Source organism: Bufo bufo, chromosome 1 (genome assembly GCF_905171765.1).
Source record: "Bufo bufo chromosome 1, aBufBuf1.1, whole genome shotgun sequence".
NCBI classification, from domain to species: Eukaryota; Metazoa; Chordata; class Amphibia; order Anura; family Bufonidae; genus Bufo; species Bufo bufo.
Window position 1 is genome coordinate 590049653 of NC_053389.1, and position 20839 is coordinate 590070491.

At 41.9% G+C, this 20839-nt stretch overlaps 1 protein-coding gene across 1 annotated transcript in view; it reads left to right on the forward strand.

The window, feature by feature from the left end:
* The window catches only part of LOC120986031 (collagen alpha-1(VII) chain-like), a 570823-nt gene that overhangs the window by 279962 nt on the left and 270022 nt on the right, over nucleotides 1-20839 (forward strand). The window contains exons 78-80 of the mRNA XM_040414311.1: nucleotides 433-492; nucleotides 5362-5406; nucleotides 17658-17693. Coding sequence (XP_040270245.1) covers nucleotides 433-492; nucleotides 5362-5406; nucleotides 17658-17693 — 141 coding nt within the window. The remainder of the gene's footprint in view (nucleotides 1-432; nucleotides 493-5361; nucleotides 5407-17657; nucleotides 17694-20839) is intronic.

Here is a 20839-nt window from a genome sequence, read left to right on the forward strand (position 1 = left end):
CGGTTCGCAATTTGTGGATCCACCACATTTGGATTTTTTCCCTGCTTCCCACTATATTGTATGCCATATTAAATGGTGCAAAAAGAAAGTGCAACTTGTCCCACATAAAACAAGCCGTCATATGTCTATGTGAATGGAAAAATAAAAGTGTTATGGCTCTGGGAAGGCAGGGAGTGAAAAATGAAAAAGCAAAAATGGAAAGGACTGATTTTAAGAAAAATGCACTCTTTTTTGGAGAGACATTTGGTCTTTTTCACATGTCACAAAACATGTTTACAGGGCCTATTTTATAATAAATGTAGTCATGAAGCCCTGTATCAAAGATGGATTTTCATTTAAAGAGCTTTCTCCGATTGATGGCAGGGTAAAACAACTGAAGATATGAAGTGTTTAAGTATACTTAACTGTATGTGTGTGCTTTTTTTTTTACAGGGTGAAGGAATTGTTGGTGAGCCTGGTCCTAGAGGTCTACGTGGGTTTCCTGGGCTAAGAGTAAGTCAGAGTATAGTTTATAACCAATTTGTACATGATGGTGGTATAAAACTGAAGGCTTAGGGAAATGACTGCAGCTCTAACTTTTACCCGTCAGATTTTATTGCAAGTAGATCCTTTGGATGTGTCTGTGTGAAAGCAAGCAGAACATTTTTATTTCTCATAAAACATTATAAAATGTAATCTGAAAGTTTCTCTAGTTACCTTTTGCCAGCAACATGTGTTTTACCACTAGATGGAGCCAGAGATGCATCTTGTACAAGGAAAGAATTTAAAATATGGTGAATGTTCAGTATAATTACAGTTATAAGTTGTTCTCTAAAGATTGATTCAAGTAAACTGGCCATGCTGTACTACTCAATAAATGTGCCATTAATGATGGCAAAGTAGGTTATATAATAAAACTCTCAGGATGTAGAAAAATACTTTGGTGATGGCAGTTTTCAGTATGATTTAAACAGTATTCTCTGTCATTGTAACAGTTTTGCAACTACAGCCTGTAAATAAATTATAAATGATAGCTCAGGCACTGACACAAACAGCAGAGGGTCTTTGTGCAAAAGCAGTATATGGGTGCCTTCACACGCGGCAGATTTTGTGTCAGAAAATTCTGCGACTAAAAATCTGTTCTATTCATCTGAATGGGACAGCAAGCACATGGATTTCTGCATGCCCCATTCAGGTGAATGGAACTGATTTTCAGTCGCTGAATTTTCTGCCACAAAATATGCCACGTGTGAAGGCACTCTATAGGACCCTGGCTCAGATATCTCATGATTATGCACCCCTTATGTCTCTCTAACAATCCACCAATAACTGTGAGCCATGAAACACATTAGCTTAGTCCCTACATGCAATATAATACACAGTAGTAACCTACTTTTAGGTGCTAGTGAACAAAGGCAGATTATATTATGGGCAGTTTGGGCAGTCACCTGGGGCAAGAGGCTCCCGGTTGGCCCACAGTCAACAAAGCTGCCCAAACACTATATGCAAACTGCTGTTTCATAACAATTTTTGATGTGCATTATGGAAAAACCACAGCAAAACTGGTTTGGGTAATGATCCATGGCTCCAAGACTTACAGTACATTGTGGTTTTATCATGGCTTTTGCTGCAAATTGTGGTAAAAATTGTAATATAACTGCTCTGTCATTTTTCTGCAAGACATCAGAAGGACCTTCAGATGATCACATAACCTCACTGGAGGTCCTGAAGCTATAGGAGAGCAGCAAGGAGGCAGAGGAGGAGCTGCTAGCTAATTGTATGTGGTCTGGGGTCTGAATTTATTTAAGTGGTCTGCACTTAGGGGGTTTCAGGCCTGTATATAGTAAGGTACCTCTGGGTCTGTACTTCTGGTTTGGTGGTCTGTATTTATTTGGGGCATCTGATCTGGGAATTATGTGGATTTCTGTGCAAAGTAGTTTTGGTGTAGATTTGGATGCAGATTTCGATGTGGCTTTTAGGCCTCCCAATGATTTTAATAGGAATTTCCACACAGAATCCGCACAAAGAATAAACATGTTGGTTTTGTTCATGCAATGTATATTATCAATGAATTCATGAGGGAAGAGATTATTCACGACAGCATGGATTTCCCATTGAAAATTATGTTGGGAAGATTCCCTGTGGGTTTTGGTTTCAAAAATGTGCATGGAAAATTCGCTAGGAAAACATGACCTAAGGGTGCCTGTATATGGGTGCAGAATAATTAACAGAAAATCTGCACAGATTTCCGAGCAGTTTTCTGTATGTTTCTGCACTAAATCACCAAAGCCTTGCATTGGAAAGGATGAAATCCGCACACATAAATTGCACAAGCAATTAACATCCTGTTGTTTTCAGAATGTGCACAGTAGGTCAATTTCCACACGGAAGAAAAAAAGCTAATTGTACCTGAGATTTATCTAATACACTATACTGGTACTGTATTAGGGTGCATTCACACGACCGTATAAATGGATCCGCATCTGTTCCGCAATTTTGCGGAACGGGTGCGGACCCATTCATTTCAATAGGGCTGCAAAAGATGCGGACAGCACACCGTGTGCTGTCCGCATCCGTTGTTCCGTTCCGCGGCCCAGCAAAAAATATGGAGCATGTGCTATTCTTGTCCGCGCTTGCTGACAAGAATGAGCATTCGCTATATAGCGCCAGCCATGTGCGGTCCGCAAAACACTTACGGTCGTGTGAATGCACCCTTACGCTGAGTTTTTCTGCACAAGAATCCGCACCATGATTAGATAGCCTAATGCTGCGGATCTGCTCTGCAGTTTTTATCCTTTGTAATGCAAGTGGTAAAATCCACACCAAATCCTCAGCAAACTTGTCAAAATCCATATACCAATCATGTGGATTTGCTACAGATTATCCAGTTATGGATTCTGTTGCAGATCTGTGTAAAAATGTGCATTAAAAAAGTACAGAATAGTAGTGTTCACCGTGTGGCAGGGAAGCAATGGGAAAGGGGGGAGCAAGTTTTGCGAACAGCCCAAAGTCTATGGTCTACTTAATTGGTGGCAGTGGTGTCCTCACCTACTGGGCCACTGTGCATATATGGTAGGTCCATCCCTCTGATAGCTGCCAGGACAATAGTTTAGCTGACAGCTCTCTCAATAATTTTCTAAATCCTTGTTTTGTGCCAGCTGCCTATTCCAGTTACCCTTTGTTCTGACCTGGTGGGGGTATGCTACACTGTTATTACATACTAGTGTATATTGCTAGGTCCTACATCAGGAGTAAATACAGTTGCAAGAAAAGGTATGTGAACCCTTTGGAATGGTATGGATTTCTGCACAAATTGGTCATAAAATGTGATCTGATCTTCATCTAAGTCACAACAATAGACAATCACAGTGTGCTTAAACTAATAACACACAAATATTTAAATGTTACCATGTTTTTATTGAACACACCATGTTAACATTCACAGTGCAGGTGGAAAAAGTATGTGAACCCCTAGACTAATGACATCTCCAAGAGCAAATTGGAGTGAGGTGTCAGCCAACTGGAGTCTAATCAATGAGATGAGATTGGAGGTGTTGGTTACAGCTGCCCTGCCCTATAAAAAACACACACCAGTTCTGGGTTTGCTTTTCATAAGAAGCATTGCCTGATGTGAATGATGCCTCGCACAAAAGAGCTCTCAGAAGACCTGCGATTAAGAATTGTTGACTTGCATAAAGCTGGAAAGGGTTATAAAAGTATCTCCAAAAGCCTTGCTGTTAATCAGTCCACGGTAAGACAAATTGTCTATAAATGGAGAAAGTTCAGCACTGCTGCTACTCTCCCTAGGAGTGGCCATCCTGTAAAGATGACTGCAAGAGCACAGCACAGACTGCTCAATGAGGTGAAGAAGAATCCTAGAGTGTCAGATAAAGACTTACAAAAGTCTCTAGCATATGCTAACATCCCTGTTAGAGAATCTACGATACGTAAAACACTAAACAAGAATGGACTTCATGGGAGGATACCACAGAGGAAGCCACTGCTGTCCAAAAAAAACATTGCTGCACGTTTACAGTTTGCACAAGAGCACCTGGATGTTCTACAGCAGTACTGACAAAATATTCTGTGGACAGATGAAACCAAAGTTGAGTTGTTTGGAAGAAACACACAACACTATGTGTGGAGAAAAAGAGGCACAGCACACCAACATCAAAACCTCATCCCAACTGTGAAGTATGGTGGTGGGGGTATCATGGTTTGGGGCTGCTTTGCTGCGTCGGGGCCTGGACAGATTGCTATCATCGAAGGAAAAATGAATTCCCAAGTTTATCAAGACATTTTGCAGGAGAACTTAAAGGGGTTCTGCACTTTCATTTAACTGATGATCTATCCTCTGGATAGATCATCAGCTTCTGATCGGTGGGGGTCCGACACCCGGGACCCCCGCCGATCAGCTGCTTGAGAAGGCAGCGGCGCTCCAGCAGCGCCGCGGCCTTCTCACTGTTTACAGCCGGCCCACTGACGTCACGACTAGTATCAACTAGCGTGGGCGGGACTAAGCTCCATTCAAGTGAACAGAGCTTAGCCCTGCCCACGCTAGTTGATACTAATTGTGACATCAGTGTGCATGCGGGAAAACAGTGAGAAGGCAAACAGCTGGGTGCCGGGTGTTGGACCCCCGCCAATCAGAAGCTGATAATCTATCCAGAGTATAGATCATCAGTTAAATGAAAGTGCAGAACCCCTTTAAGGCCATCTGTCCACCAGCTGAAGCTCAACAGAGGATGGGTGTTGCAACAGGACAACGACCAAAAGCATAGAAGTAAATCAACAACAGAATGGCTTAAACAGAAGAAAATACGCCTTCTGGAGTGGCCCAGTCAGAGTCCTGACCTCAACCCAATTGAGATGCTGTGGTATGTCCTCAAGAAAGAGATTCACACCAGACATCCCAAGAATATTGCTGAACTGAAACAGTTCTGTAAAGAGGAATGATCAAGAATTACTCCTGACCGTTGTGCACGTCTGATCTGCAACTACAGGAAACGTTTGGTTGAAGTTATTGCTGCCAAAGGAGGTTCAACCAGTTATTAAATCCAAGGGTTCACATACTTTTTCCACCTGCACTGTGAATGTTTACATGGTGTGTTCAATAAAAACATGGTAACATTTAATTCTTTGTGTGTTATTACGGTAGTTTAAGCAGACTGTGATTGTCTATTGTTGTGACTTAGATAAAGATCAGATCACATTTTATGACCAATTTGTGCAGAAATCCATATCATTCCAAAGGGTTCACATACTTTTTCTTGCAACTGTATGCCCCAGTTCTTGAGGAACAAAATGTTGTTCAACCTACTGTATGAAGTACCAAAAACTATGAAGTCCACAGATGCTTAATCTCTTTATTTTTGTTGGCAGGGAGAAAATGGAATTCCAGGAATACCCGGGCCAGCTGGAATAATGGTAATTTATATTATTATGCAGTAACAATCTTAAAGGAAGATGTTTAAGTCATTTATGTATGTCATGCTATGAGACGCAGCCTGGTTTAAATGAAGAAAAATGAAAAAAGAACTGTTCTCATTCATTCACAGTTCTTAAGACATACTGTCAGAAGGTTTTCTAAAGTCTCCATTTACAGTAGATACTTGTCTAAATGTGGAGAAGCAGAAAAAATGTTACATACAGAAAGGGAGCATCCTACCAAACATCACCTGTCCTTCATTTGTAGAGAGATCCCATTACATTCTTTGAGATTAAACTATTATTAATACTGCATCAGCTTGCATCCCTTCTGTCTGGGTCACCATGAAAAATTGATGTGAAATATGACATTGCATCCCATTAAATGTAATGTCTGGGGGAAAAAAGACTTAGTTGAGGGAAGTTCTTCGATCCATTTTTCCCCCCATTGAATTCAGTAGAATAACAGATGGAAAAATAGATAATAAATAATATCAATACATCAGTATAAATTGCAAGCAAAATGCCATTGTTTTTTCATAGTTTCCTGTGTATTTTACCTCAGTATTCTATACTTATGGAGTGGATCCAAAATATGGAGCTATACAAGTGTCTATTTCTTGATGACAAGATTTCTATACACATTCCCTATTTTTTTTCATATGCTACATGCTCCAAGTGACGTAGATTGTATTCTTCCAATAGAAATCAATTGAGCCTGAAAAACACAACTGTAATAAGGTATCTTGCCATCTCTTATAATGATCTATATTAGCATCTGCAATATGGGGAAAATTCTGATAAAGACTCAGAATTTAATTCAGTAGATAAAAACACTAAAACAATATGGATCTTACACAGCATTCAAAGAAGTATACTGAGTCTGTTTATGCCCTCAATGAAATGCATGATCACATTCAGCAGCATGGTGGCTCAATGGTTAGCACTGGTGCCTTGCAGAGCTGGGGTCCTAGGTTTGCATCTGACCAAGGACAACATCTGCATGGAGTTTGTATGTTCTCCCCGTGTTTGCGGGGGTTTCCTCCGGGTTCTCCGGTCTCCTCCCGCACTCCAAAGACATACTGATAAGGAACTTAGATTGTGAGCCCCATTGCGGACAACAAGTGATGATAATGTGTGTACAATGCTCCAGAATATGTCAGTGCTATATAAGTAAAAATGCAGGTATTATATGGACTGTGAAAATGTCTGATTGAAAAGATGTGCATCCATTTATGTCCTCTTATGGGTATTGCCACATAGAGTTTTTTGAACAAGGTTTTGAGGCAGATCTGCCTGCAGGATTTTCAGCCAACGTCAGAAGTGGATCTACCATGAAAGAGAAGAATAAATCCTTCCTTTATATTTCCAATTCTTTTCGAATCCACAATCCTGCAGGCAGATCTGCCTCAAAACTTTGTCTAAAAAACTCTGTGTAGCCATAACCTATAATGTCTTAAATCCTTTTTGAATGGGGGCAGAATGGCCTGAGACTGGATTTTGGGTGTGTAACATTCTTTTCTGCTTGTTTCAGTAAAAAATGGATCCTAGGCTTACAGTTTTTATAGTATTACATGAATTTTAATTATAAGTTACCAGAGTCAATATCACGTGGATGAAATAGATGCTAATCTTTTTTCACACATTCTTAGACACATCTTTTTGCACTATAGTATTTATGCTATTAAAGATAATACAAAACGAGGAGGAAAAAAACATAATACGCTATAAGGTATATCTAGACAGTGAAAGTAAAATACACAGTCCACTCTGACTATCACTGTATTTTACATGTAATTTTGTAAAACGATGTCAAGTAATGTATTGGTAGAGTATATACAACTATAGGAGTATGTACTCCATGGCTCATAAGCTCCTTTCGTAGATGCTAGAAGACATGCCCAGTGTAGATTGGTAAGTGAGTAAAGGACACTTTACATAGCTTTCATTGCGTCATTCTATATAATATAGCACATATTTCTAGCATTCGGGTCAGCACATGGCAAGTCAGCATGAGGCCACAAATGGATTGTTCTAGCTTAGCCCACACTGCATATTTCCAAACCGTGACTGAGAACCTTAATATAATTTGCAGATATTTTTATTAATGCCCAGCCTCATTAGAATAAGGTGTCACAATTACAGATCCGTCTTGTCCATTCCACTCTCTGAATGTTTGCAGTTTCCATAACAACTTATTTCGTGCTTCACAGAAACTCTTTTTGTCCAATTCATGTTTAGATATTTGTCATCTAATCAACCCTTTGACACCTGAGCTTTTCCAGCTTTGAGCACACTGAACACTAATATGAATTAATGATGGTATAACCCTGGTATCACACGCTGCGTGAAAGACATCTGCCAGCAAGTTTACATTATTTCCTTGCATGACTATTGCAGTCACATAAAAACACTAGGTTCGTGCTATAAAGTTGGGGCTTCAATTGAAAAAGCAACATTGAATCTTACTTTGAGATACATAAATGTTTTCTGATGCAAAGAATGATACAAAAAAAGGGATAAAAGTTACAGGTAAATCTATAATAATGGGCAGTTCACATGGCTGAATTTGGTGGGAATTCCTTACCAAGAAGGCACTAGGCAGCTGCGCAGAAATCCCCTATTCCTTATAATGGGAGGGCTCACCGCTGTTCATGAGTACGCAGTTAATAACCACGACTGCACCAAGAAAGGACATGTCCTTTCTTGAATTGGTCATGACCATAAACCGCGAAGGCATATTCTACACAGCCACCGAGTGGCTTTTTGGCACAGAATCCACACCAAATTCATCCAACAGACAATGCCTTGTGAACAGACACTAACAGTGTGACAAAACACTAAAAAGGTTAAAAAATATTAAGCACAGTAGTACTGGATGCTTACAACATGTATAAGGATCCAAGTACAGAACGACACAGACATCAGATGTACACATCTTAGTGCTATTCTTCTCAGTGAAGAATTCACATCTGCTATCACTTTATACGGTAACCACAGAAGCCTTCCCTAAAAGTAGGTAGATCACAATGTAATATATCAGCATATGAGTAGTGAACGGAAATCTCTGGAAGAACCCAGCAGCAAGTGTTCAGTTCCCTGTAGAAATAAAGCACTACACAGAACCCATTTAAAGGGGTTGTGTGGGCAGTTTATAGTAATGATCTATCTTCAGGATAGATCATCAATATCTAATCAGCGGGGGTCTGACACCTGGGGCCCCCAGCAATCAGCTTTTTGAAGAGGAGGCAGAGCTCCATGCGAGTGCTGCGTCCTCTTCATTACACTGCCTATCGTCTCGGAAGCAAGTGTACATGTAATTACAAGTACTCGCTCCATTTACTTGAATGGAACGAATACTTGTAATTACACTACTCTGCTGCTGCATGCAAAACGATGTGTAGTGTAATGAAGAGGAAGCGCTGCCTCCTCTTCAAACAGCTGATTGGTGGGGGTGCCAGGTGTCGGACCCCCACCGATCTAATATTAATAACCTATCCCGTGGATAGGTCATCAATGTAAAACCCCTGCACAACCCCTATAAGTGAATGGGCTGTCCATGTAATGCTTGGAGATGCCATGTGAGACACTCTTTGATAATCTTTAGTCTGGCTGTTATGTGAGGGTTCTATATGACCACCACTCTATGATCTAAACCAGACAATCTATTTAACCACCTCAGCCCCCAGTGCTTAAACACCCTGAAAGACCAGGCCACTTTTTACACTTCTGCACTACACTACTTTCACCGTTTATTGCTCGGTCATGCAACTTACCACCCAAATGAATTTTACCTCCTTTTCTTCTCACTAATAGAGCTTTCATTTGGTGGTATTTCATTGCTGCTGACATTTTTACTTTTTTTGTTATTAATTGAAATTTAACGATTTTTTTGCAAAAAAATTAAATTTTTCACTTTCAGTTGTAAAATTTTGCAAAAAAACCGAGATCCATATATAAATTTTGCTCTAAATTTATTGTTCTACATGTCTTTGATAAAAAAAAAATGTTTGGGTAAAAAAAAAATGCTTTGGGTAAAAGTTATAGCGTTTACAAACTATGGTACAAAAATGTGAATTTCCGCTTTTTGAAGCAGCTCTGACTTTCTGAGCACCTGTCATGTTTCCTGAGGTTCTACAATGGCCAGACAGTACAAACACCGCACAAATGACCCCATTTCGGAAAGTACACACCCTAAGGTATTCGCTGATGGGCATAGTGAGTTCATAGAACTTTTTATTTTTTGACACAAGTTAGCGGAAAATGATGATTTTTTTTTTTTTTTCTTACAAAGTCTCATATTCCACTAACTTGTGACAAAAAATAAAAACTTCTATGAACTCACTATGCCCATCACGAAATACCTTGGGGTCTCTTCTTTCCAAAATGGGGTCACTTGTGGGGTAGTTATACTGCCCTGGCATTCTAGGGGCCCAAATGTGTGGTAAGGAGTTTGAAATCAAATTCTGTAAAAAATGACGAGTGAAATCCGAAAGGTGCTCTTTGGAATATGGGCCCCTTTGCCCACCTAGGCTGCAAAAAAGTGTCACACATCTGGTATCTCTGTATTCAGGAGAAGTTGAGGAATGTGTTTTGGGGTGTCATTTTACATATACCGATGCTGGGTGAGATAAATATCTTGGTCAAATGCCAACTTTGTATAAAAAAATGGGAAAAGTTGTCTTTTGCCAAGATATTTCTCTCACCCAGCATGGGTATATGTAAAATGACACCCCAAAACACATTCCCCAACTTCTCCTGAGTACGGAGATACCAGATGTGTGACACTTTTTTGCAGCCTAGGTGGGCAAAGGGGCCCATATTCCAAAGAGCACCTTTCGGATTTCACAGGTCATTTTTTACAGAATTTGATTTCAAACTCCTTACCACACATTTGGGCCCCTAGAATGCCAGGGCAGTATAACTACCCCACAAGTGACCCCATTTTGTAAAGAAGACACCCCAAGGTATTCCGTGAGGGGCATGGCAAGTTCCTAGAATTTTTTATTTTTTGTCACAAGTTAGTGGAAAATGATGATTTTTTTTTTTTTTTTTCATACAAAGTCTCATATTCCACTAACTTGTGACAAAAAATAAAAACTTCCATGAACTCACTATGCCCATCAGCGAATACCTTGGGGTCTCTTCTTTCCAAAATGGGGTCACTTGTGGGGTAGTTATACTGCCCTGGCATTCTAGGGGCCCAAATGTGTGGTAAGGAGTTTGAAATCAAATTCTGTAAAAAATGACCTGTGAAATCCGAAAGGTGCTCTTTGGAATATGGGCCCCTTTGCCCACCTAGGCTGCAAAAAAGTGTCACACATCTGGTATCTCTGTATTCAGGAGAAGTTGAGGAATGTGTTTTGGGGTGTCTTTTTACATATACCCATGCTGGGTGAGATAAATATCTTGGTCAAATGCCAACTTTGTATAAAAAAAATGGGAAAAGTTGTCTTTTGCCAAGATATTTCTCTCACCCAGCATGGGTATATGTAAAATGACACCCCAAAACACATTCCCCAACTTCTCCTGAGTACGGAGATACCAGATGTGTGACACTTTTTTGCAGCCTAGGTGGGCAAAGGGGCCCATATTCCAAAGAGCACCTTTCGGATTTCACTCGTCATTTTTTACAGAATTTGATTTCAAACTCCTTACCACACATTTGGGCCCCTAGAATGCCAGGGCAGTATAACTACCCCACAAGTGACCCCATTTTGGAAAGAAGAGACCCCAAGGTATTTGCTGATGGGCATAGTGAGTTCATGGAAGTTTTTATTTTTTGTCACAAGTTAGTGGAATATGAGACTTTGTATGAAAAAAAAAGAAAAAAAAAATCAGCATTTTCCACTAACTTGTGACAAAAAATAAAAATTTCTAGGAACTCGCCATGCCCCTCACGGAATACCTTGGGGTGTCTTCTTTCCAAAATGGGGTCACTTGTGGGGTAGTTATACTGCCCTGGCATTTTCCAGGGGCCCTAATGTGTGGTAAGTAGGTAAATGACCTGTGAAATCCGAAAGGTGCTCTTTGGAATATGGGCCCCTTTGCCCACCTAGGCTGCAAAAAAGTGTCACACATGTGGTATCGCCGTATTCAGGAGAAGTTGGGGAATGTGTTTTGTGGTGTCATTTTACATATACCCTTGCTGGGTGAGAGAAATATCTTGGCAAAAGACAACTTTTCCCATTTTTTTATACAAAGTTGGCATTTGACCAAGATATTTCTCTCACCCAGCATGGGTATATGTAAAATGACACCCCAAAACACATTCCCCAACTTCTCCTGAGTACGGCGATACCAGATGTGTGACACTTTTTTGCAGCCTAGATGCGCAAAGGTGCCCAAAGTCCTTTTAGGAGGGCATTTTTAGACATTTGGATACCAGACTTATTCTCACGCTTTGGGGCCCCTAGAATGCCAGGGCAGTATAAATACCCCACATGTGACCCCATTTTGGAAAGAAGACACCCCAAGGTATTCAATGAGGGGCATGGCGAGTTCATAGAAATTTTTTTTTTTTGGCACAAGTTAGCGGAAATTGATATTTTTAATTTTTTTCTCACAAAGTCTCCCGTTCCGCTAACTTGGGACAAAAATTTCAATCTTTCATGGACTCAATATGCCCCTCACGGAATACCTGGGGGTGTCTTCTTTCCGAAATGGGGTCACATGTGGGGTATTTATACTGCCCTGGCATTCTAGGGGCCCTAAAGCGTGAGAAGAAGTCTGGAATATAAATGTCTAAAAAATTTTACGCATTTGGATTCCGTGAGGGGTATGGTGAGTTCATGTGAGATTTTATTTTTTGACACAAGTTAGTGGAATATGAGACTTTGTAAGAAAAAAAAAAATAATTCCGCTAACTTGGGCCAAAAAAATGTCTGAATGGAGCCTTACAGGGGGGTGATCAATGACAGGGGGGGTGATCAATGACAGGGGGGGGTGATCAATGACAGGGGGGGGTGATCAATGACAGGGGGGTGATCAATGACAGGGGGGTGATCAATGACAGGGGGGGTGATCAATGACAGGGGGGGTGATCAATGACAGGGGGGTGATCAGGGAGTCTATATGGGGTGATCACCACAGTCATTGATCACCCCTCCTGGAAGGCTCCAGGGAGACGCCTGTATGTGTTTTGCAGATCCGATCCATCTATCAGTGCATCCGTAAAAATCATGCGGACATCTGAATGGAGCTTTACAGGGGGGTAATCAATGACAGGGGGGTGATCAGGGAGTCTATATGGGGTGATAACCACAGTCATTGATCATGCCCCTGTAAGGCTTCATTCAGACGTCCGGATGCGTTTTGCGGATCCGATCCATCTATCAGTGCATCCGTAAAAATCATGCGGACATCTGAATGGAGCTTTACAGGGGGGTAATCAATGACAGGGGGGTGATCAGGGAGTCTATATGGGGTGATAACCACAGTCATTGATCATGCCCCTGTAAGGCTTCATTCAGACGTCCGGATGCGTTTTGCGGATCCGATCCATCTATCAGTGGATCCGTAAAAATCATGCGGACGTCTGAATGGAGCTTTACAGGGGGGTAATCAATGACAGGGGTGTAATCAATGACAGGGGGGTGATCAGGGAGTCTATATGGGGTGATCACCACAGTCATTGATCATGCCCCTGTAAGGTTTCATTCAGACGTCCGGATGCGTTTTGCGGATCCGATCCATCTATCAGTGCATCCGTAAAAATCATGCGGACATCTGAATGGAGCTTTACAGGGGGGTAATCAATGACAGGGGGGTGATCAGGGAGTCTATATGGGGTGATAACCACAGTCATTGATCATGCCCCTGTAAGGCTTCATTAAGACGTCCGGATGCGTTTTGCGGATCCGATCTATCTATCAGTGCATCAGTAAAAATCATGCGGACATCTGAATGGAGCTTTACAGGGGGGTAATCAATGACAGGGGGGTGATCAGGGAGTCTATATGGGGTGATAACCACAGTCATTGATCATGCCCCTGTAAGGCTTCATTCAGACGTCCGGATGCGTTTTGCGGATCCGATCCATCTATCAGTGGATCCGTAAAAATCATGCGGACGTCTGAATGGAGCTTTACAGGGGGGTAATCAATGACAGGGGTGTAATCAATGACAGGGGGGTGATCAGGGAGTCTATATGGGGTGATCACCACAGTCATTGATCATGCCCCTGTAAGGTTTCATTCAGACGTCCGGATGCGTTTTGCGGATCCGATCCATCTATCAGTGCATCCGTAAAAATCATGCGGACATCTGAATGGAGCTTTACAGGGGGGTAATCAATGACAGGGGGGTGATCAGGGAGTCTATATGGGGTGATAACCACAGTCATTGATCATGCCCCTGTAAGGCTTCATTAAGACGTCCGGATGCGTTTTGCGGATCCGATCCATCTATCAGTGGATCCGTAAAAATCATGCGGACATCTGAATGGAGCTTTACAGGGGGTTGATCAATGACAGGGGTGTAATCAATGACAGGGGGGTGATCAGGGAGTCTATATGGGGTGATAACCACAGTCATTGAACACGCCCCTGTAAGGCTTCATTCAGACGTCCGGATGCGTTTTGCGGATCCGATCTATCTATCAGTGCATCAGTAAAAATCATGCGGACATCTGAATGGAGCTTTACAGGGGGGTAATCAATGACAGGGGGGTGATCAGGGAGTCTATATGGGGTGATAACCACAGTCATTGATCATGCCCCTGTAAGGCTTCATTCAGACGTCCGGATGCGTTTTGCGGATCCGATCCATCTATCAGTGGATCCGTAAAAATCATGCGGACGTCTGAATGGAGCTTTACAGGGGGTTGATCAATGACAGGGGTGTAATCAATGACAGGGGGTGATCAGGGAGTCTATATGGGGTGATAACCACAGTCATTGATCATGCCCCTGTAAGGTTTCATTCAGACGTCCGGATGCGTTTTGCGGATCCGATCCATCTATCAGTGCATCCGTAAAAATCATGCGGACATCTGAATGGAGCTTTACAGGGGGGTAATCAATGACAGGGGGGTGATCAGGGAGTCTATATGGGGTGATAACCACAGTCATTGATCATGCCCCTGTAAGGCTTCATTCAGACGTCCGGATGCGTTTTGCGGATCCGATCCATCTATCAGTGGATCCGTAAAAATCATGCGGACGTCTGAATGGAGCTTTACAGGGGGTTGATCAATGACAGGGGTGTAATCAATGACAGGGGGTGATCAGGGAGTCTATATGGGGTGATAACCACAGTCATTGATCATGCCCCTGTAAGGCTTCATTCAGACGTCCGGATGCGTTTTGCGGATCCGATCCATCTATCAGTGGATCCGTAAAAATCATGCGGACGTCTGAATGGAGCTTTACAGGGGGGTAATCAATGACAGGGGTGTAATCAATGACAGGGGGGTGATCAGGGAGTCTATATGGGGTGATCACCACAGTCATTGATCATGCCCCTGTAAGGTTTCATTCAGACGTCCGGATGCGTTTTGCGGATCCGATCCATCTATCAGTGCATCCGTAAAAATCATGCGGACATCTGAATGGAGCTTTACAGGGGGGTAATCAATGACAGGGGGGTGATCAGGGAGTCTATATGGGGTGATAACCACAGTCATTGATCATGCCCCTGTAAGGCTTCATTAAGACGTCCAGATGCGTTTTGCGGATCCGATCCATCTATCAGTGGATCCGTAAAAATCATGCGGACATCTGAATGGAGCTTTACAGGGGGTTGATCAATGACAGGGGTGTAATCAATGACAGGGGGTGATCAGGGAGTCTATATGGGGTGATAACCACAGTCATTGATCATGCCCCTGTAAGGTTTCATTCAGACGTCCGGATGCGTTTTGCGGATCCGATCCATCTATCAGTGCATCCGTACAAATCATGCGGACATCTGAATGGAGCTTTACAGGGGGGTAATCAATGACAGGGGGGTGATCAGGGAGTCTATATGGGGTGATAACCACAGTCATTGATCATGCCCCTGTAAGGCTTCATTCAGACATCCGGATGCGTTTTGCTGATCCGATCCATCTATCAGTGGATCCGTAAAAATCATGCGGACGTCTGAATGGAGCTTTACAGGGGGTTGATCAATGACAGGGGGGTAATCAATGACAGGGGGGTGATCAGGGAGTCTATATGGGGTGATCAGGGGTGATCAGGGGCTAATAAGGGGTTAATAAGTGACGGGGGGGGTGTAGTGTAGTGTAGTGGTGCTTGGTGGGACTTTACTGAGCTACCTGTGTCCTCTGGTGGTCGATCCAAACAAAGGGGACCACCAGAGGACCAGGTAGCAGGTATATTAGACGCTGTTATCAAAACAGCGTCTAATATACCTGTTAGGGGTTAAAAAAAACACATCTCCAGCCTGCCAGCGAACAATCGCCGCTGGCAGGCTGGAGATCCACTCTCTTACCTTCCGTTCCTGTGAGCGCGCGCGCCTGTGTGCGCGCGTTCACAGGAAATCTCGCGTCTCGCGAGATGACGCATATATGCGTGACTGTGCGCAGGGCTGCCACCTCCGGAATGCGATCCTGCGTTAGGCGGTCCGGAGGTGGTTAAGAGTAGATTCATACACCGGAAAAGATTTACTAATGTGTCTGTGCTTAAAATCTGTCTTAAAATTGGTGTAAATTGGCACAACTTGGGTTTTCTGAATTGCTTCGAAAGGAGAGGGAAAGGGGGGTGGAGATTTGCGTAAAAGGGGGCATGGTCTATGATGCACTACAATTCTGATGTTAACCACCCAACTGTTTTGCCCGTCCAGCAGTAGGAAAAGTAACTAACTGGAGGGCGAAGGGCTGCTTTAGATGCTGCTACCTCCTGAATGCCAGCAATATGTTCAGTACAGGGGAAGATATCACTGATAGAAATCAGGATGCTGTGAATGCATCTGAAAGTGAAAATAAAAGCAGATTTTACCTGCGATTATTCCCGACTTGATTTCTAACAGTGATTTCTCCCCTGTTGCTTGGACTTTAGCTGTCATTCTGGTCTTGTACGAAAGCAAGACCAGTTGCATGTTTCTAGCTGCTACCATTCAGGAGATAGCAGCATCCTAAAGCAGCCTTTTCTCCTCTAGTTAGCTACTTTTCCCACTGCCCGAGCTGGACTCGGGCAAAACTGTTAGGTAGTCTATAGTAAAATATAAAATGCACTACCAAATAAGCATTTAGTGTTTTGTGATGTTTTGGTAGATGCATTTTTTCTGTCATTTTCCCATGGTCTTCTCCAATGTTCCTCAACTCCAGTCCTCAGGGCCTGATTTGAGAATATCCCACAGAATGAATACCTGTGGTAGGTCCTGATGCATTGACACTAATTATATCACCTGCTCAATAATAAGGAAATCCTGAAAACATGACCTGCAGGTGGGACCCGAGGACTAGATTTAAAAAAAAAAACTGTAATTGAAAAAACAAAAACAAAAAAACCCCACCAGAAATGCTTGTAAAAAGCTCAATGAAAATGTATTGAAATTCATGGCATTTAAAAGAAAAAAGATCCTAAAAAATTATGTTTGAAGGAGACCTAACTATATCTATAAGTAACCGCTGAGATTGACCAATGAAATTATTTCCTATTGCAAATACTAAATACATATGTTAACAATGCAAACCTTCATTTTGCTCTAATTTTTTTAGTTTATGTTCAGAATAATTCAGATTTTTAATTGCCAAAGCCAAATGGCAAGATATACAAATTCCTGAAAATGCAGATAATTTGGATGGTAGTATATTTACCTTGTGAGTGCCATGTATAAAATATACAGGTGAAACTCGAAAAATTAGAATATCGTGCAAAAGTCCATTTATTTCAGTAATGCAAATTAAAAGGAATTGCATTAATGCAGCTTAAAATTAGAATTTTGCGAAAAGGTTCAATATTCTAGGCTCAAAGTGTCACACTCTAGTCAGCTAATTAATCCATACCCCCTGAGCAAAGGGTACCTCAAAATTAAGACTTTGGGGTTTCATAAGCTGTACGCCATACTCATCCAAATTATAACAAATAAAGGCTTAAAATTTCTCGCTTTGCATGTAATGAGTCTATCTCATATATTAGTTTCAATTTTTAAGTTGCATTACTGAAATAAATGAACTTTGCACGATATTCAAATTTTTTGAGTTTCACCTGTGTGTGTATATATATATATATATATATATATATATATATATATATATATAGTATATATATATATATATATATATTAATATTTTTTTTTTTTTACAGGGCCCAAAAGCACTTCCAGGTGTGAAAGGTGAAAGAGTAAGTATATTTTCACTCTCAGTAGAACTCATTGGGGTAGATTTATCAAAATTGGTGTAAAGAGAAACTGGCTTAGGGCTTGTTCACATCACCATTATGCATTCCATTATGGCTTTCCGTTATAACGGAAAATAACAGAATTCATAAGACTGAAATCAAAATCGAAGCTTTTAAGAGGCATTCCGTTTTGATCCATCATAATAGAAGCCTATGGGAAAGCCTAACGAATCCGCCTGGTCTCCGTTATGCTGGATGGAAAAAAAAGTTCTGTGGACAGCCTCTTAAAGAAGACCTTTCACCTGGCAAAAAATTCTGAACTAAGTGTCATGATCTGTACAGTGGGGCCCAGGGATCTCACTGCACTTACTATTATCCCCGGGCGCCACTCCGTTCTCCTGCTATGCCCTCCGGTATGTTCGGTCACTTGGTTATAGTAGTCGGAGGCTTAGGGGACTTGGTTATAGTAGGAGGAGACTGCCCTTGTTCTCCTGGGCATCTCCTTCTCCCAGGCTGTAGCACTGGCCAATCGCAGCGCAGAGCTCACAGCCTGGGAGGTTTTTTTCTCCCAGGCTGTGAGCTCTGCGCTGTGATTGGCCAGCGCTACAGCCTAGGAGAAGGAGACGCCCAGGAGAACAAGGGCAGTCTCCTCCTACTATAACCAAGTGACCGAACATACCGGAGGGCATAGCAGGAGAACGGAGCGGCGCCCAGGTATAATAGTAAGTGCAGTGAGATCCCTGGGCGCCGCTGTATATATCATGATACTTAGTTCACAATTTTTTGCCAGATGAAAGGTCCTCTTTAAAAGCTTCCGTTTCGATATCCGTCTTATGGATTCTAACCATGTTATAACAGAAAATAATAACGGAATGCATAATGGTGATATAAACAAGCTCTTAGTTGCCCATCGCAATTAGAGTCCACCTTTCATTTTTCAGAGCTCCTTTGGAAAATGAAAAGTGGAATCTGATTGGTTGCGATAAGCAATTAAGCCAATTTTCCTTAGCACCGAATTTAATAAATCTCCCCGAGTGAGTTCAGCAAGAATTCCAGAATATTGGGTCTCCCTGGACAGCTAGGGGTTACTTTTACGACTAAACATGTCATATTTTTATTAGATTCCGAGTTAAATAACAAATAATAGTGATGGTAAAAATGACACTGTTTAATCAAAGCTATAATAATACTTGGCTCCAAGTAATACAGAATAATGGAATAAGGGTACCTACAATTATAGTCCATTATACCAATAAGTTAAAAGAAATGCAAATATGGCATGAATGTCATATTGCTAATTTAGTACTAAATTAGAAAAATGTATATCTTCCTGCCCAATTCAGAGTGCTGCAAATAGATATTAATACCACCATAAATAAAGTTTTCTTGTTCCAGTATTGCATGCATCAGGCTTGGGTCATGCTGGTGATTCTCATGACACATGCAGATCTCCTGAAAATAACAAGTATGGGAGCAGTGGGAAAATGTCCTTGCATGACTTCAACATGGGAACCTAGTTGATTATTTTTTTTATTGTGTATAAAGATATATTTGTCCATTTTGAATCACTTCATCCAGATATGTGATGCATCTTGGGTCTGGGTGCCTACATGGCAGTCACTGACTCCCCTAGGAGTTGCCGCAGATACATAACCACCCCTGCACTTTGAGTCTCCTATGTGAGAACAGCGCATTACAAATGTTTGTCATTATCATTCCATAGAAATAGCAGTGAATGTAAGAGGTGCACACCCCTTAATAAATTTGGCGCAACTATAGACTGTCCTAAAGACAAAAATTAAATCAACTACTATGAAGGACAAAGCAGCAGTCAAAAGGCCAACATGCATACTATCCATGCATACCATACTACTGTTGGCCAAACTCGGCATTTTTGGCTGGTCTAGGTGTCAGTCTAACACGTATAGGGAGCTCCCAACTCTCTCCCAACAGATATTGAGGAGAGAAGGCTCAAGCACTTTTAATTTCAATTTCCAATATTTGTTACTCGAGAAGTTAAGTGGATGTCAGAGGTATCTTGCAACAGGTTTCTCATTTCTCCCCATTTACACATACCTGCCCCTCTGAGACAAGAATGTGTGCGGGGGAGTCAAGAAAAATAGTTGTGAGCGTTCAGCCAGCAACTATTAAAGGGGTTGTTTCATCTCACTGTTACTAAGGCGAGATGAGTCTAAGCCCCAAGTATCAGGTGGCCAGGAAACAGTGGGGCAGGCCGGGGCTCACTTTTTTAGCACCTCCCATTGCAGTGCATGGGAGCTGAGGAAACAGCATAGCATAGCAAGCTATATAGAAAATAGAAAAAGTAAAAAAAGCAGGATTCCACTAGAGAAGGCCCCCTTTCCTTTTCGGTAGCAGGGAGACTTAACTATTACTGTTGTGCAGCCCATTCCAGAGTGAAACTAAGTCCAGGCTATATTTAGAATAAAGGGGTGGTCATGTTCTGATTACTGCTGACCTGTGTATGTAAGATGACTATATGGTACTTGCTAATGTAGCCTTTGTTGATATTCTGTGCCATTTTCTATATTTCAAAATGCCATGCCTCCTTGTTAGGCAGATCTTCTGTGTTGTCCACATGGAGGTCCTGTCCATAAGATGGCCCCTGATTGGGGGAGGCTGACATTTCACTCAGCCTCCTCCATTCTAACACACTGTATCTACATTACACTTCCAATAGTGATACTGTACATGGCAAGTACAGTGTATTTAAATGGAGGGGTCATCACATGTAGGTGATATGCCTGGTCACATGACCCTCCATCAGTGGCCATCTTATGGACAGGACCGGTGTGTGGACAACGCAAAGGACTTGGCCAACAAGGAGGCATACCTTATGTAATATAGAAAATGACACAGAATTTTAATAAAGGTTAGTATGTGCCATATAGTCATCTTACAAACACATTGGTCACCAGTAGCCAGAAAGTGGCCAACCCCTCCAGCAAGAGCCATGTCCCCTTTATTATTTACTAGGCCCCAAGCCATACATTGTGTAGTGGGTGTGCTTGGTCCTGCAGATCAGTCCCATTCAAGTGAATAGGACCAGCCTTTAGTATCAGGCATAGCTGCTACAAAAGGTATGGTGCTGTACCTGCCAACTGATTGGGGGGAAGGTTAGGCATTGGACC